Here is a 15,728-nt window from a genome sequence, read left to right as displayed (position 1 = left end):
GTTCTTTGTAATGGTTCCAGGGATGAGAAACTTCAGTTATGAGGGTAGATTGGAGAGATTGGGAATGTTCTCCTTGGAGAGAAGAAAGTTAAGAGTGGGTTTGATAGAGATGTTCAAAATCATGAGGCAGCTGGACAGAGTAAGTGGGGGGAAACTGCTCCCACTTGTAAAAGTATCAAGAACGCGAGGCAAAAATTTAATTTGGAAAAGACGCAAAAATAATGTGAGAGAAACCTTTTTTTACACAAGTGGTTTGGGTCTGGAATGTACTGCCTGGAAGTGTGATGGAGGAAAGTTCAATCAAGGCAATTAAATTCAAGAGGGCATTAGAATGGTTATTTGAATAGAAACAATCTGCAGGGTACAGAGAAAAGGCCGGAGAATGGCACCAAGTTATTTAGATTTAGATTTATTGTCACGTTTACCAAGGAACAGTGAAAAGTATTGTTCTGCGTACAGTCCAGGCAGATTGTTCCATACATGGAAAAAGCCATAGGACATACGATGGATACACAATGTAGATACATGGACAAAGACATTGGGTGAGCATAGTGAGTGCAGTACTACTCAGTGAAGAAAGAGAGATCAGTTCAGTCCACAAGAGGGTCATTCAGGAGTCTGGTAACAGCGGGGAAGATAACCCTTTTCTGGAGAACTGGTGCAGACACAATGGACCAAAAAGCCTCCTCCTGCGCTGTAACGATTTTATGATTCTGTGAAGTACTATTTAATTACTGCACGGTTAAATAAATCTGCAATTAATAGATCGCAGAACTAAACCTCCAGTAAAATTTGTTCAGGTTCATTATTCGCTTTTGCAGACTTCTCTTTTTTGCATGTCATTTCAAGGACCTTGCCTCGTCACTTCAGGTAGTTCACTGTATAATACTTTGAATCACACCTGAAACACCCATTAACATGGTCCCTTGGCCATTTCTGAGATTAATCCTCCTGTTGCCCTTTATAATAATAATAATCACCTATTGTCACAAATAGGCTTCAATGAAGTTACTGTGAAAAGCCCCTAGTTGCCACATTCCAGCGCCTGTTCGGGGAGGCCGGTACGGAAATTGAAACTTTAGGGTAGGAAATCTGCCATCCTTACCCAGTCTAGAGGCATGTGTTGCCAGACCCACAGCAATGTAGTTGACTTTTAACCGACCTCAGAATTGTTGAGTAAGCCACTCAGCAAGGTAACACAGTGGTTAGCACTGTTTCCTCACAGCAGCAGGGACCTGGGTTTGATTCCTAGCTGGGTCACTGTCTGTGCGGCGTCTGCTTGTCCTCCCCATGTCATAAGACCATAAGACATAGGAGCAGAATTAGGCCACTCGACTCATCGAGTCTGCAAAATATCATGGCTGATATTTTTCTCAGCCCCATTCTCCTGTCTTCCCCCCATAACCCCAGATCCTCTTATTAATCAATAACACATCTATCTCTGTTTTGAAAGCACTCAGTAATTTGGCCTCCACAGCCTTCTGCAGCAAAGAGTTGCACAGATTCACCATCTTCTGGCTGAAGAAATTCCTCCTCATCTCTGTTTTGAAGGATCATTCCTTTAGCCTGAGGTTGTGTCCTCTGCTTCTAGTTTTTCCTACAAGTGGAAACATCCTCTCCACGTCCACTCTATCCAGGCCTCACAATATCCTGTAAGTTTCAATAAGATCCCCCCTCATCCTTCAAAACTCCATTGAGTACAGACCCAGAGTCCTCAACCATTCCTCATACGACAAGTTCTTCATTCCAGGGATCATTCTTGTGAACCTCCTCTGGACCCTTTCCAAGGTCAGCACATCCTTCCTTCGATATGGGCCCAAAACTGCTCACAATACTCCACATGGGGTCTGACCAGAGCCTTATACAGCCTCAGAAGTACATCCCTGCTCTTGCATTCTAGCCCTCTCGACATGATGCTAACATTGCGTTTGCCTTCTTAACTGCCGACTGAACTTGCACGTTAACCTTAAGAGAATCGTGTACAAGGACTCCCAAGTTCCTTTGTGCTTCTGATTTCCTAAGCATTTCCCCATTTAGAAAATAGTTTATCCTTCCATTCATAGACATAGAATTTAGTGTAGAAGGAGGCCATTCAGCCCATCGAGTCTCCACCGGCCATTGGAAAATGAACCGTACCTAATCCCACACCTCTACCTTATCCCTGTAACTCCACCCAACCTTTCTGGACACTAAGGGCAATTTATCATGGCCAATCGACCTAACCTGCACATCTTTGGGCTGTGGGAAGAAACCGGAGCACCCGGAAGAAACCCACGCAGACACGGGGAGAACGTGCAGATGCCGCACAGTGACCCAAGTCGGGAATCGAATCTGGCACCATGGAGCTGTGAAGCAACTGCGCTAACCACTGTGCTACCGTATCATTCCTCCTTCCAAAGTGCATAACCTCACACTTTTCCATATTGTATTTTATCTGCCACTCTCCTGTCCAAATCCTTCTACAGGCCCCCTGCTTCCTCAATACTACCTGTCCCTCTACAGATCTTTGTATCATCTGCAAACTTAGTAACAGTGCCTTCAGTTCCTTCTTCCAGATCATTAACGTATATTGTGAAAATTGTGTCTGTGTGGGTTTCCTCCGGGTGCTCCGGTTTCCTCCCAAAAGACGTGCTGTTAGGTGAATTGGACATTCCGAATTCTCCCTGTGTACCCGAACAGGCGCCGGAATGTGGCGACTAGGGGATTTCACAGTAACTTCATTGCAGTGTTAACGTCAGCCGACTTGTGACACTAAGAAAGATTATTATTAAATTTTTTACGGTGCTGGGCGGATGAACGGATTGGAAATGTCATCCTGGTACAAGAGGGCACTCTATTTGGGCAGAGCAGAGAAAGCCAAATCTGGTGTACAAGGTTGGCGAGTGCTAGCTGTCTAAAATGCAATTCGTGCCCGCCTTTGCAAAACAAAACGAAGTGGCCAGTTTTTCAGTGGCCCCATGCTGGATATTGCCAGGTTAAAGTCCAACAGGTTTGTTTCGATATCACTAGCTTTCGGAGCGCTGCTCCTTCCTCAGGTGAATGAAGAGGTATGTCTACCTCTGGATATTGCCAGAACATTGCTCGCACTCCTGGCTGCTTGCAATCCCCAATTATATTCCCTTCCCATTAACGTGCGTTCAGCTGCTTTTTGCAACTTGAAATAAAGTTGGGACTTTTCCGACCGCGGCATTTAATTTGCTAATATAAATGTGCACATATACTTGAAAAACAGAGACAATAGGCAGCCGGCGGTGCGCCCTAGATCACTCAGCTTTATTGAGCTACCGGGGCGGGCTGGCAGCATCGCGCATGCGTCAACCTCCAGGTCCTCCAGCTGCCCCCACCTTAACTCCTCCAGCATCCCAGCATGCCGCTCGGCTCTTGTGCCATGGTCTCAGCATCTGCGAGCGGCTTAAGTTGTTGTTGTTGTAAACCTTCCTCCCCCCCCCCCCCCCCCCCCCCTCCCTCCCCCACTCCCCACAAGTGCCAGATGGCTGGCTTCCGGCGGAGGGCAACTATTGGAAAATATTTGCATTTATATATTTATATGAAACCGTTGATAGCCTCAGGGTGTCCCAAAGCGATTTTTCGGCGTTTGAAGTGTCGTCACTGTCATAACGCAGCAGTAAATGTGTGCACAGCAAGATCCCGCAAAACAATCATTTATATAGCGTATTTAATAATAAAACGTCCCAAGGCACATCATAGGAACATTATAAAACAATGTATAAAATGGAGCCGCATGGGCAGCACAGTGGCACAATGGTCTCACAGCACCAGGGACCCAGGTTCAATTCCGGCCTTAGGTGACTGATGTTTGCACGTTCTGCCCGTGTCTGCATGGGTTTCCTCCGGGTGCTTCAGTTTCCTCCCACAGTTCATGGATGTGCAGGTTAGGTGGATTGGCCATGAGAAATTGCCCCTTTGTGTCCAAAGATGTGTAAGTTAGGTTAAGGGGTTAGGGTGGGGGAGTGAGCTTTGGTGGAGTGCTCTTTCAGAAGGTCAGTGCAGACCCGATGGGCTGAATGTCCTACTTCTGCACTGTAGGGATTCTATGAATCCAAATAGATGTTAGGTCACATGACCAAAGGTTGAGTCAAAGAACATGGTTCAAGGAGTGTCTTAAATGAATTGTAGGGAGGATACTCTAGAATTTAGAATGAAGGCATGGCCTCAAATATTGGAGCGAGTATAATTGGGAATGTATCCCGGCGTGCTGGCCGGTGGGTTGGCACCCTCATGGTCCACCAGGATACCGGCCTGCTGGGCGATAGGTTAGCACCCTCCGGGTCCTCCAGCATCCTGGCGTGCTGGGCGGTTGGTTGGCCCCCTCAGGGTCCTCCAGCACCTCGTGCGGTGGGTTGGCACCCTCAGAGTCCTCCAGCATCCCGGGCAGTGGGTTGGCACCCTCAGGGTCCTCCAGCCTCCCGGGCGGTGGTTTCGCACCCTCCGGGTCCTCAGGCATCCCACCGTGCTGGGCGGTGGTTTGGCACCCTCCGGGTCCTCAGGCATCCCGCCGTGCTGGGCGGTGGTTTGGCACCCTCCGGGTCCTCAAGCATCCCGCCGTGCTGTGCGGTAGGTTGGCACCCTCAGGGTCCTCCAGCATCCTGGGTGGCAGGTAGGCACCCTCAGGATCCTCCAGCATGCTGGGCAGTGGGTTGGCACCCTCAGGGTCCTCCATCACCCTGGGCGGCGGGTCGGCACCCTCAGGGCCCTCCAGCATCCCAGCTTCCTGGGCGGTGGGCTGGCACCCTCAGGTTCGTCCAGCATCCCAGCGTGCTGGGCGGTAGGTTGGCACCCTCAGGGTGCTCCAGCATCTTGGGTGGCAGGTAGGCACCCTCAGGATCCTCCAGCATGCTGGGCGGCGGGTTGGCACCCTCAGGGTCCTCCATCACCCTGGGCGGGTGGTAGGCACCCTCAGGGTCCTCCAGCATCCCAGCATGCTGGGCGGCGGGTTGGCACCCTCAGGGTCCTCCATCACCCTGGGCGGGTGGTAGGCACCCTCAGGGTCCTCCAGCATCCCAGCATGCTGGGCGGCGAGTTGGCACCCTCAGGGTCCTCCATCACCCTGGGCGGGTGGTAGGCACCCTCAGGGTCCTCCAGCATCCCAGCGTGCTGGGCGGCGGGTTGGCTTGGCGGGCGGCCCCTCCCCCCGGGCCGTCAGTCTGTGTCTCGATCCGCAGGGAGCGGCCGCCATGTTGTGTGTTTTATTTTTACCTGAGCAGCAGCAGCAGAGAGGAGGAGAGTGAGTGATGCTTCAGTGAGAGAAGAAGACAGCAGTGAAAAAAATATATAAATAAACAGAACAACCGGGTTATATATACATTGGTTATTCACTGACCACAACGAAGAGGAAAATAACGGAGCAAAAATATTCGAGGGAGAGAGGGGAATAAAAGCAAACTTGTGAAGCGGGGCGGGGGGATCTGCAGGAGGATAAGTGATGAGGGCTGGTTCTCTCTCTCTCTTTGAATGAAATGAAGCCGAGGCGGTTTTGCTGAGGAGGAGCTTTCTCCTCCTCCTCACCCACCATCGTGCTGCTGCTCCAGAGAGAGCCCTCGGACCTGGGAACAAGATGCTGCATCTTCCTGCTGCCGTCTGAACCGTGGAAGGAGGGAGGGGGGGAAAAAAAGTATTTTAACCGAAATAACCTTCAGCGGCCCTGCCTCTTCCTGCGGGAGAGGAGAGGGTAAAATGGGCGAGTGATGCCGGTGTGCTGCTGCCGGCTCCGCACCCGGATTATCACCCCGCCGCTTCCAGCTGGACCTTGCCCTGTGATCCCGGGATCGCCCCCTCCCCTCCGACCCCTCCTCTCTGCTCGGCTTGCTGCGCGTGTGGAGGAGGCCGGGGGACACGCCGGCGTTTGACCCACAGCGAGTTAGCCCGCCCCGGGCTCAGGCTGCTCCCCGAAGCCAAGATGTCGGCAGAAGTGCGTTTGAAGAAACTGGAGAAAATGATCCTGGACGGCCCTCGGAAGAACGGCGCGGCGGTGAGCCTGGAGACCTTGCTGGACATCATCGTCTGCCTGTACGACGAGTGCACCAACTCTCCCCTCAGAAGGGAGAAAAACATCAACGAGTTTTTAGAGTGGGGTGAGTCCTGTCTTCCCCCCCTACCTTACCCCACTAAGATATGCCGCAGCGACTGCATCTGGTTAAATGGAAATCAGATATCTCGTTCAACTTGTTGGGCTCATTCATATTTATTGGCATTACAACAAAAAACAGCCCGTCTTCTTCTTCATTGGGGGATGGGATGGTGGGGGGGGGATATAATTTTCAGTCCATTCGGTTTTCGGCTGCGAAAACATTTTACGAATTGTAACTTGTAGTTTTTTGTTGTTGTTCTGGATTTAGGAAGCAGTGTTGCAAATCCAACACATGCATGGAGGGGGAAACCGGCAGGGATATTTAAGGCAGGCCTGCCCTTCACGTTGCAGTCCTTTTAGATTTTTTTCATTCAGTGCCGATCCATTCCTCGGGCCTCTTCTGAATGCATTGTTTTGGGATTGAAATAGAAGCTGCTCCGTGTGTTTTGCTGTGCTCTAATGGTTGACAAAACACTCTTACCGTATCCGAGAGCGTTACGAAAACTGCAGATTGTTTTAGAAGGGCACTCGGTGCTGTTTTATATGCTTTGGATCCCCCCTTTCAGGGTTGGATTGGAATTGAACAATGCGATTACGATTTCCTCTGTCCATGAAATGTTAAAAATAATACACGTTAACCACAGAGTGAACATCTCGTATCGCTTTTTCCGTGCTGCATTAAGATTTCTAGTCTGCAGACTGACAGGAATGCTACATCTATTTGTGCGTTCAGTAGTTACAGTTGCAGATCTGACAACTGTGCAGTTAATTGTTTACTGTGACAGCTGGAGCTGGGTTGGGAAGTGAAATGGTGGTTTTCCTTTAAAATGACAAGGGGAGAGAATTAGTTCAGAAATGCTATTGATAAAGTATGCAGTAAACGAATACACGTCACACTTGACTATAACGCCTTCAAGGTGTTTCTCCACTATCCTTGCAACCTTGGAAACAGTTGAGGAAAAAAGTACGTGGAGTGCCCTGAAGAATTTATAGCCCTGTTAAACCTTTCAGCGGAGTTTGTGACTAGCTTTAACCTTTTGAGGTGGTCAAGATTATTCTATTGGAGAGTAACGTTTGCATGAGCTATTTCAAGATACTTTTCCAAATCAAATTGATAAGCTTTAGGGCACACCCAGTTCCGGGCTAGGAAGGTTAAAAGTTAAAATGCTGAGTCTACAGTGCAAATTTGGTCGAAGGGTGCACAAAAATTCAAGATTTGCTTGTGAAGAAATACTTTAAAACATGCTTGGTTGGCACAGTGGAAGTTTAAATAGAACGTCTGATGCAGGTTTTCAAATATATTAATGTTTTGAGAGGGCAAATATGATAGTTCCACTGGAATCAGTAATAGACTGGTAAACACTCAACTATCCCTAGAAGGAGGAAATTACAAGAGATGTTTTCACATGGGACTGTCAAAATGCAGAATGGTTGATCACAACTGAGTGTAAAGGTCATTTTAAGAGGTTTCATGGGTAAGCATTTGAAAAGGAAGAATTTGAGAAGATATGGGAAATTAAAGTAGAGCAGTTAGCTTCTATTGAGCTATCTGTGCAGATATGGTGGGTTGAGTGTCTGTCTCTATGTGTTGCCTGTGTTAATTAATAAATCTATACATCTAAATGGTTATGAGTTGATGACTGCAGCCAACCTGGGTGCATGTTTAGGTGCTCCTATTCTTGATTACTGTTGTTGGACAGCATGGTACAGGCAAAAGTGGACTTGCTGCACTAGTGTGATAATTTGGGAAATGGGTATTTTCCATGAGATAGAACAATCTGTAACATACACTATATTCAGATACAAACTGCAATGAGTCAAATTCTGGTTATCATATGCTTTGATTACATTAATCTGTCATTCTCAGCAATGATGTGCAGTGACGAGAAAATACAAATACTTGACTGTTACCTATGAAAACCATCCCTTTCTCTATTCTTGATTGAGTTTCTGGGATGTGATTTCAAGGGGGTGTTCTCTTGGCATTAATGAACCATTCAACTAACTTCTTTCAGCTTCTCGCTGTTATTGCTCTTGTGATGCACTACACATTCTACAGAGATGTGGCATTGACCAGATATATAACAAAATTGCCTCCTACCCCACAATGATTTAAGGCTCTATACAACATTTGATACAGATGTGCAAGAGAGGCATACAATTGGTTTGCCATTGGAAGTGGAGTTTTGCGAATGTATGGTCTAAAATTTAAAATATCTAGTACAAGTTATTTTAAATGTTGCTGATGGAGTGTTTCATTAGAAAATTTGGTACTGTTTTGAAGTATGAGAACTTGGCAATATGCAAACTGCAATGTATTCTCACTACCCATTATCTTGTATGGATGGATGATATGGCATGTATCTAATGTGCCTTTTGCAGAGACAGTAGAACTGCACAAATTGTGACGTGTATTGATTCAGGTACATCCTTGGTACCTCTATATGGCCATTTGAGGTAACATTCTCCTAGTTCTCAGGGAATTAATCCTGAGGGGGTAATTTGATTATTCTTCTGCTGAAAGATGATGATGTAGATGCCATCAGTATGTTAAACAGATTAATGTCGAGTGGATACACAGTAGTTAGTGCTAATGTTAGATAAGATCTGAGTGAGGGGGAATTTACCAGTTGTTATCTTGAAGGACGGCAGAACCTTGATTGTAGGCTGACTGAAAGACTTTGTTGTTTATAAAAAAAAATCTTGTGCCCAGATGGACTATGTTGCAAATTATATAGCATTTTGACATTTACACAAAAAAAGGCAATGAAATGTAGTTTTATGCATACTGCATATGGGAGCTGGGGTGTTTTTCTATTGCTTTCTCGTTTATTCCCCCAACCCCAGAATCTATTTAGTATTTGTAGTGAGTACTTTGAATGTATCTCTCATCAGCATTGTGAATCAGCTGGGTGTGATCTAGAAAGATGAAATACTAATGCAAGGTATTTAAACTGATTTTATGTTCACTAGCTAGCTGAGAATGCCTATAGAGATACCAAATCATAAGCTGTGACACCTTATTGTAATCACTAAAGAGTTGTAATTTGGTTCCAGTGGTTTAAAATTGAGTCATAGAAGTTGCACCAATTCTTAAATTTTATGCTCTTACTGACCTCCCCTCCATCATAAGGTCAGAAGTTGGGATGTTGGCAAATTTCTGCGTAATATTCAGCACAACTCCCAATTCCTCAGATAAGGAACCAGTCCATGTCCAAATGCAGCAAGACCTGGACAAAATCTAGGTTTGGGCTGACCAGTGGCAAGTTACATTTGTGCCAGACAAGTGCCAGGCAATGACCATCTACAAGAGAGGATCTAACCATCGCCCAATGGCATTTTTTAATTTAATTTTTATTTTTATTACCTTTTCAAATTGTGGGGGGGGGAAACGGAAGTGACATCACAGTAAAGCTGTGACCTGATTGGCTGGTTGGGAATCTGCACTAAATTTAAAAATTAAACATTGTTGAACTAATTAAACATAAATACTTAATTATAATTTAGAGGGGTATCTAAGCCAGAGATCGGAGCGTACTGTATTTAGCTTTCACATTTATAGTGCTAGGAAACATATAGTTAACAGTAACTTTTTAAAAAACATTTAAAAAAAATTTAATTTACTAATTAATTAAGGCAATGTCAATTAGAGGGGTGCAGTGCTCTAACTGTGAGATGTGGCAGGTCCGGGAGGCTTCCAGCGTCTCAGATGGCTTCATCTGCAGAAGGTGAACCCAACTGGAGCTCCTCACAGACCACATGGTTCGGTTGGAGCAGCAGTTGGATGCACTTAGGAGCATGCAGGTGGCGGAATAGCGTCATAGATAGCAGTTATATAAATGTGGTCACACACAAGGTGTAGGCAGAGAAATGGGTGACCACCAGAAGGGACAGGCAGTCAGTGCAGGAATCCTCTGTGGTTTAATGCATTTTGGAAGGTCTAATGCAGGTAGGGAATATACAGTGAATGGTAGAACTCTCAAGAGTATTGAAAGTCAGAGAGATCTAGGAGTACAGGTCCACAGGTCACTGAAAGGGGCAACACAGGTGGAGAAGGTAGTCAAGAAGGCATACTGCATGCTTGCCTTCATTGGCCGGGGCATTGAGTATAAGAATTGGCAAGTCATGTTGCAGCTTTATAGAACCTTAGTTAGGCCACACTTGGAGTCTAGTGTTCAATTCTGGTCGCCACACTACCAGAAGGATGTGGAGGCTTTAGAGAGGGTGCAGAAGAGATTTACCAGAATGTTGCCTGGTATGGAGGGCTATGAGGAGCGGTTGAATGAATTCGGTTTGTTCTCACTGGAACGACGGAGGTTGAGGGGCGACCTGATAGAGGTCTACAAAATTATGAGGGGCATAGACAGAGTGGATAGTCAGAGGCTTTTCCCCAGGGTAGAGGGGTCAATTACTAGGGGGCATAGGTTTAAGGTGAGAGGGGCAAGGTTTAGAATAGATGTACGAGGCAAGTTTTTTACACAGAGGGTAGTGGGTGCCTGGAACTCGCTACCGGAGAAGGTGGTGGAAGCAGGGACTATAGTGACATTTAAGGGGCATCTTGACAAATACATGAATATGATGGGAATAGAGGGATAAGGACCCAGGAAGTGTAGAAGATTGTAGTTTAGTCAGGCATCATGGTCGGCACGGGCTTGGAGGGCCGAAGGGCCTGTTCCTGTGCTGTACATTTCTTTGTTCTTTGTTCTTGTCTCCCTCTCGAACAGGTATACCCCTTTGGATACTGTCGGGGGGGGGGGGGGAAATAGCCTATCAGGGGAAAACAGCAGCAGCCAGAGCAGTGGCACCACAGCTGGCTTTGATGTTCAGCAGAGAGGATCAAAGTGCAGAAGAGCAATAGTCATAGGGGACTCTATAGTCAGGGCCACAGATAGGCACTTCTGTGGACGTGAAAGTGATTCCAGGGTGGTATGTTGCCTTCCTGGTGCCAGGGTCCAGGATGTCTCCGAACGGGTAGCGGGCATCCTGAAGGGGGAGGGCAAACAGGCAGAGGTTGTTGTACATATTGGTACTAACGACATAGGCAGGAAGTGGCATGAGGTCCTGCAGCAGGAATTCCGGGAGCTAGGCAGAAAGTTAAAAGACAGGACCTCTAGGGTGGTAATCTCAGGATTACTCCCTGTGCCACGTGCCAGTAAGGCTAGAAATAGGAAAATAGAGCCGCTAAACATGTGGCTAAACAGCTGGTGTAGGAATGAGGGTTTCCGTTATCTGGACCAATGGGAGCTCTTCCAGGGCAGGTGCGACCTGTATAAAAAGGACGGGTTCCATCTAAACTGGAGAGGCATAAATATCTTGGCCGCGAGGTTTGCTAGTGTCACACGGGAGAGTTTAAACTAGTATGGCCTGGGGGTGGGTGGGTATCGGAACAATAGGTCAGAAGGTGAAAGCATTGAGGGAGAACTAGAGAATAGGGCCAGTATGTCTCTGAGGAAGAGCAGACAGGGAGATGTTGCTGAACATGCTTAAGTGCATATGTTTTAATGCAAGAAGTATTACGAGTAAGGCGGATGAACTTAGAGCTTGGATTAGTACCTGGAACTATGATGTTGTTGCCATTACAGAGACCTGGTTGCGGGAAGGACAGAATTGGCAGCTAAACATTCTAGGATTTAGATGTTTCAGGCGGGATAGAGGGGGATGTAAAAGGGGTGGCGGAGTTGCGCTACTGGTTGCGGAGAATATCACAGCTGTACTACGGGAGGACACCTCCGAGGGCAGCGAGGCTATATGGGTAGAGATCAGGAATAAGAAGGGTGCAGTCACAATGTTGGGGGTTTACTACAGGCCTCCCAACAGCCAGTGGGAGATAGAGGAGCAGATAGGTAGACAGATTTTGGAAACGAGTAAAAAGAGCAGGGTTGTTGTGATGGGAGACTTCAACTTCCCCAATATTGACTGGGACTCACTTAGTGCCAAGGACTTAGAAGGGACAGAGTTTGTAAGGAGCATCCAGGAGGGCTTCTTAAAGCAACTAGGGAAGGGGCTGTACTGGACCTGGTATTGGGGAATGAGCCCGGCCAGGTGGTAGAAGTTTCAGTAGGGGAGCATTTCGGGAACAGTGACCACAACTCAGTAAGTTTTAAAGTGCTGGTGGACAAGGATAAGAGTGGTCCTAGGGTGAATGTGCGAAATTGGGGGAACTGAAGAACCTAGATTGGGGGCGGATGTTTGAGGGTAAATCAACATCTGACAGGAGGCTTTCAAATGTCAGTTGAAAGGAATTCAGGACCGGCATGTTCCTGTGCGGAAGAAGGATAAATACGGCAAATTTTGGGAACATTGGATAAAGAGAGATATTGTAGGCCTCGTCAAAAAGAAAAAGGAGGCATTTGTCAGGGCTGGAAGGCTGGGAACAGACAAAGCCCCTGTGGAATATAAGGAAAGTAGGAAGGAACTTAAGCAAAGAGTCAGGAGGGCTAGAAGGGGTCATGAAAAGTCATTGGTAAATAGGGTTAAGGAAAATCCCAAGGCTCTCTATGCGTACATAAAAAGCAAGAGGGTCGCCAGGGAAAGGGTTGGCCCACTGAAGGATAGGCAAGGGAATCTATATGTGGAGCCAGAGGAAATGGGCGAAGTACTAAATGAATACTTTGCATCAGTATTCACCAAAGAGAAGGAATTGGTGGATGTTGAGTCTGGAGAAGGGTGTGTAGATAGCCTGCGTCACATTGAGATCCAAAAAGACGAGGTGTTGGGCATCTTGAAAAATAGCTAAGTCCCCAGGGCCTGATGGGATCTGCCCCAGAATACTGAAGGAGGCTAGAGAGAAAATTGCTGAGGCCTTGACAGAAATCTTTGGCTCCTCACTGTCTTCAGGTGATGTCCCGGAGGACTGGAGAATAGCCAATGTTGTTCCTTTGTTTAAGAAGGGTAGCAAGGATAATCCAGGGAACTACAGGCCGGTGAACCTTACGTCAGTGGTAGGGAAATTACCGGAGAGAATTCTTCGAGACAGGATCTACTCCCATTTGGAAGCAAATGGACGTATTAGTGAGAGGCAGCATGGTTTTGTGAAGGGGAGGTTGTGTCTCACTAAATTGATAGAGTTTTTCGAAGAGGTCACAAAGGATTGATGCTGGTAGTGCAGTGGTTGTCTATATGGACTTCAGTAAGGCCTTTGACAAGATCCCTCATGGTAGACTGGTACAAAAGGTGAAGTCACGTGGGATCAGGGGTGAGCTGGCAAGATGGATACAGAACTGGCTAGGTCATAGAAGGCAGAGAGTAGTAATGGAAGGGTGCTTTTCTAATTGAATGGCTGTGACGAGGGGTGTTCCGCAGGGATCAGTGCTGGGACCTTTGCTGTTCATAGTATATATAAATGATTTGAAGGAAAATGTAACGTCTTATTAGTAAGTTTGCAGACGACACAAAGGTTGGTGGAATTTCGGATAGCGATGAGGACTGTCAGAGGATACAGCAGGATTTAGATCGTTTGGAGACTTGGGAGGAGAGATAGCAGATGAAGTTTAATCCGGACAAATGTGAGGTAATGCATTTTGGAAGGTCTAATGCAGGTGGGAATATACAGTGAATGGTAGAACACTCAAGAGTATTGTCAGAGAGATCTAGGTGTACAGGTCACTGAAAGGGGCAACACAGGTGGAGAAGGTAGTCAAGAAGGCATACGGCATGCTTGCCTTCATTGGCCGGAGCATTGAGTATCAGAATTGGCAAGTCATGTTGCAGCTGTATAGAACCTTAGTTAGGCCACAGTTGGAGTATAGTGTTCAATTCTGGTCGCCACACTACCAGAAGGATGTGGAGGCTTAAGAGAGGGTGCAGAAGAGATTTACCAGGATGTTCCCTGGTATGGAGGGCATTAGCTATGAGCAGCGGTTGAATAAACTCGGTTTGTTCGCACTGAACGACGGAGGTTGAGGGGTGATGTGATAGTGGTCTACAAAATTATGAGGGGCATAGACAGAGTGGATAGTCAGAGGCTTTTTCCCAGGGTAGAGGGGTCAATTACTAGGGGGCATAGGTTTAAGGTGCGAGGGGCAAGGTTTAGAGTCGATGTACGAGGCAAGTTTTTTTTACACAGAGGGTAGTGGGTGCCTGGAACTCGCTGCTGGAGGAGGTGGTGGAAGCAGGGACGATAGTGACATTTAAGGGGCATCTTGACAAATCCGTGAATAGGATGGGAATAGAGGGATACGGACCCAGGAAGTATAGAAGATTTTAGTTTAGACGGGCAGCATGGTCAGCGCAGGCTTGGAAGGCTGAAGGGCCTGTTCCTGTGCTGTAGTTTCTTTGTTCTTTGTATTACCACCGCTGAATGTCCCACTATCAAAATCCTGGGGTTACCATTGATAGAAACTGAACTGGACAAGCCATATAAAAACTGTGGCTACCAGTGCAGGTCAAAGGCTAGAAATCCTACAGTAAGTAACTCACCTCCTGACACACACACACACACAAGCCTGTCCACCATCACCAAGGCAAAAGTCAGGAGTGTAATGGAATACTCCCTACTTGCCTGGATGAGTGCAGCTCCAACAACACTCAAGCTCAACACCATCCAGGACAAAGCAGCCTGCTTGACTGCTCCCCCTTCCACAAACATTGGCTCCCGCCCCCCCTCCCCCACACCCACTGACAGACGGTGGCAGTGTGTGCACCATCTATAAGGTGCACTGCAGGAACTCGCCAAGGCTCCTTAGGCAGCACCTTCTAAATCCACTACCGTCTAGAGGAACAAGAGCAGCAGATACCTGGGAACCCCAATACCTCGAGGTTCTCCTCCAAATCATTCACCACCCTGACTTAGAAATATATCCCCGTTCCTTCCCTATTGTTGGGTCAGAATCCTGGAGCACCCTCCTGAACAGCACCTCGGGGTCAAGAAGACAACTCACCACCACCTTCCGAAGGGCAAATAGGGATGGGCAATATATGCCGGCCTAACCAGCGACACCCACATCACATGAATAAATTTTTAAAAAATATTCAGAACTTGATTTATAATATTTGTCTGTGGAAGGATTGATTTGTGGAGTTTCTATCTTTGAGAAGTCCAGAAGTAGGGCACTGGCAATTCTTGATCTGCAGAAAGTGCCCAAAGAAAAACCTGCAATGTGATACTATGTTTTTAGCTCTGTTCTACCCGCTCCCAACCACCAACCTACCCATGCATATGAAGTGATTCTATGGGGGAGTGGTGGGGCGGTGGTGGTGGGGGCAGGCAGTGGTTAGAATTGTGGTTTTACCTGGTGTGGCAAGTTCCTTTCACAATTTGTCTAAAGTCTGGAAAATTGTGTGGGCAGTCTCTTATAATAGCTTCCTGTTTTAGTCAAGTAGCTTTAGTTGGCATTTTTAAGTTCTGTATTTAGTGCAAGAGTCAGTTGATTTAAGGTCATAACGATTCTTAATTTTGATATGTTGTCAGTTTGAAAAATTGTGTGAATTTCCTGCCTGGAGTAAGAGGCATTTTTCCTGCAGTTTCCCACTGCCATTGTTTTTCTGTGGAAAATGTAATATACAGCACAAAAGCTTCAATTTACATCAGGAAGTAATACATAGTGGGGAGTATTTTAATGTTATTTAAACTTCAAGATATGGTCTATCTGTGTAAATGTAGATTAGGATTTTGGGGGCATTTCTTCCAGTTTTTTATACT

The 15,728-nt window shown here is 46.8% G+C and overlaps 1 protein-coding gene across 9 annotated transcripts in view; it reads left to right on the top strand.

Moving 5' to 3' along the window:
* The first annotated feature begins 5,159 nt into the window (after positions 1–5,159).
* Positions 5,160–15,728, top strand: part of LOC140411160 (serine/threonine-protein kinase MRCK alpha-like) — a 900,765-nt gene continuing 890,196 nt past the window's right edge. For 5 of the 9 annotated variants that reach the window (XM_072500231.1, XM_072500235.1, XM_072500230.1 and 2 more), the window contains exon 1: positions 5,160–6,092. In XM_072500231.1, the coding sequence (XP_072356332.1) occupies positions 5,918–6,092 (175 nt within the window). In that variant the 5' untranslated portion in view covers positions 5,160–5,917. The remainder of the gene's footprint in view (positions 6,093–15,728) is intronic. The other 4 variants (XM_072500236.1, XM_072500234.1, XM_072500237.1 and 1 more) reach the window with 2 other exon arrangements.

Source organism: Scyliorhinus torazame, chromosome 4 (assembly GCF_047496885.1).
Source record: "Scyliorhinus torazame isolate Kashiwa2021f chromosome 4, sScyTor2.1, whole genome shotgun sequence".
Lineage (NCBI taxonomy): Eukaryota > Metazoa > Chordata > Chondrichthyes > Carcharhiniformes > Scyliorhinidae > Scyliorhinus > Scyliorhinus torazame.
The sequence above is the reverse complement of the archived record's forward strand: the minus strand, read 5'-3'. Positions and strand labels throughout refer to the sequence as shown.